General features: G+C 56.2%; 1 protein-coding gene across 1 annotated transcript in view; it reads right to left on the minus strand.

Annotated features, from left to right (window-relative positions):
• Positions 1-1,698, minus strand: part of GCAT (glycine C-acetyltransferase) — a 6,759-nt gene that overhangs the window by 3,947 nt on the left and 1,114 nt on the right. Inside the window, exons 2-4 of the mRNA XM_009881896.1 lie at positions 1,496-1,687; positions 779-880; positions 182-328 (exon numbers count right to left, since the gene is read on the minus strand). Coding sequence (XP_009880198.1) covers positions 182-328; positions 779-880; positions 1,496-1,687 — 441 coding nt within the window. The remainder of the gene's footprint in view (positions 1-181; positions 329-778; positions 881-1,495; positions 1,688-1,698) is intronic.

A 1,698-nucleotide genomic window follows, 5' to 3' on the forward strand; every position in this document is an offset into this window, starting at 1 on the left:
TGCATTGCAACCAGCTGCTTCCCCACCAGCAGCTCGTCTATCCATGCCTACCTGTGCCTATGGGCAAAAACGATGCTTATTGCATGGGAAAAGGCAGAGCTCACCCTTTGGGGCTGGTTACTGCACAGGTAGCACAGCCAAACGAACACCCTCGAATTGGGGTGGGAGCAGACCTCCGTACCTGCGCATCCTGCAGCTTGGCCTCCAGGTCCTGCATGTCCATGTGCTTGTAGCGGTACTTGTTAGCCTTGCACAGGCGGATCCCATCAATGATGGAGGCATGGTTCAGCTCATCCGACAGCACTGCATCCTCTGGGGTCAGCAGGGCCTGGCCGCGCCAAACAGAAAGGATCATCCTTTGCTCCAGGGCACCACCTCACTGAGATCTTCCAGCCTCTCTCAGTGCAGAGGACAAGGCTGCATTTGATTGCAGCTGCCACGTCTCTCCTGGCAACGCTGAACTTTCCACTCTCCTTCCCAGCCACCTCATCCCCTGATTTCCTTAGGCCAGGCTGTTGCCTGCAGCTTCTGAGCTCAAAACCTCCCTCCCCTTCCCTAGGAAGCCTGGGGGATCACCCCTGCCCTCCACCTACGCTTCAAGGGGGGGTACAGACCTCCCAGGAAATAGGAGCCCTCCCCAAGTCTCCCCAGGAGACTGGTTCTCCACCACCAGTCACTGCCATCTTCTCTGCAGCACAGGGCTCACACCAGAGCCTCTGGAAGGCACGTCGCTATCACCTCCCTCCTCCATACACAACACAAGGAAAGCCCTACAAACCTCAAAGATACCGGCATTGGCATCAAAGCAGCTGGCGTAGAGAATGGCATCTTCCCGCTGGTGGAAATGTGCGATCTTCTCTTCCAGGTCCTTGTGTATGCTCTAAAGAGAAGCGAGGAGCAAGCGTCACTGGTGGGGCAGCACAAGTTCTCGCTTGCCCGCTGCCGTTAGACGCTGTCTGCAAAGGAGGAAACAGCCAAGCTTTAACCAGAAAAGGTGTGTGTGTGTGCGTGGGAGAAGTTAGTTGTGTTCAGAAAGCGTTTGCAAACGCGGCCCTAAAATGTGGTTATGGGTTTGGACACCAAAAGCGCTGCAGGGAAACTCCAAGCTTGCCACCCATGGGGGAGCAGCTCTGAGTTTTCTCTGTACTTCTCCAGACGGGGCTCTGAAAGGCCTCCAGCGGGGATAAACCGGGCTGGGTTTGACAGAGCCATTTCAAGTCAGGCTCGCTTGTAATTTTGATCTTTAAGGGAGGGAAAAAAAAAAAAAAAGACACTCATTTTCTGAATTCAGAGGGGTATTTTCGTTTCTTTGCTCTCCAACGGGGTTTGTAATGGTTTAAGTTGGCATATTTCCAGACCATTGGCTAGCGGGGACTTGGCAGGCTTTTTTTCTGCCCGGCCACGTGTACCTTAGCACTGTGCCCAGCGAGGGGGAGTCTGAGCCGGGAGCCCCTGAGAAAGGCTACCCTGGAGCAGGGGATGCTGCCCCCGGTACCTGGGTGCCGCAGATGAAGCGGACGGAGCTGAGCCCGGCGCCGAACTTCTCGAGGGCCTCCACAGCAGCACGGATCACCTCGGGGTGGCTGGAGAGCCCCAGGTAGTTATTGGCGCAGAAGTTGAGGATCCCTGCGGCAAGAAAGAGAAGAGAGAAGCGCCGGCGTCGTACCGGGGGAAGAGACCGAGAGCACTCCCCGCCCC

This window comes from Charadrius vociferus, unplaced genomic scaffold (assembly GCF_000708025.1).
Source record: "Charadrius vociferus isolate BGI_N301 unplaced genomic scaffold, ASM70802v2 scaffold413, whole genome shotgun sequence".
Taxonomy (NCBI): Eukaryota; Metazoa; Chordata; class Aves; order Charadriiformes; family Charadriidae; genus Charadrius; species Charadrius vociferus.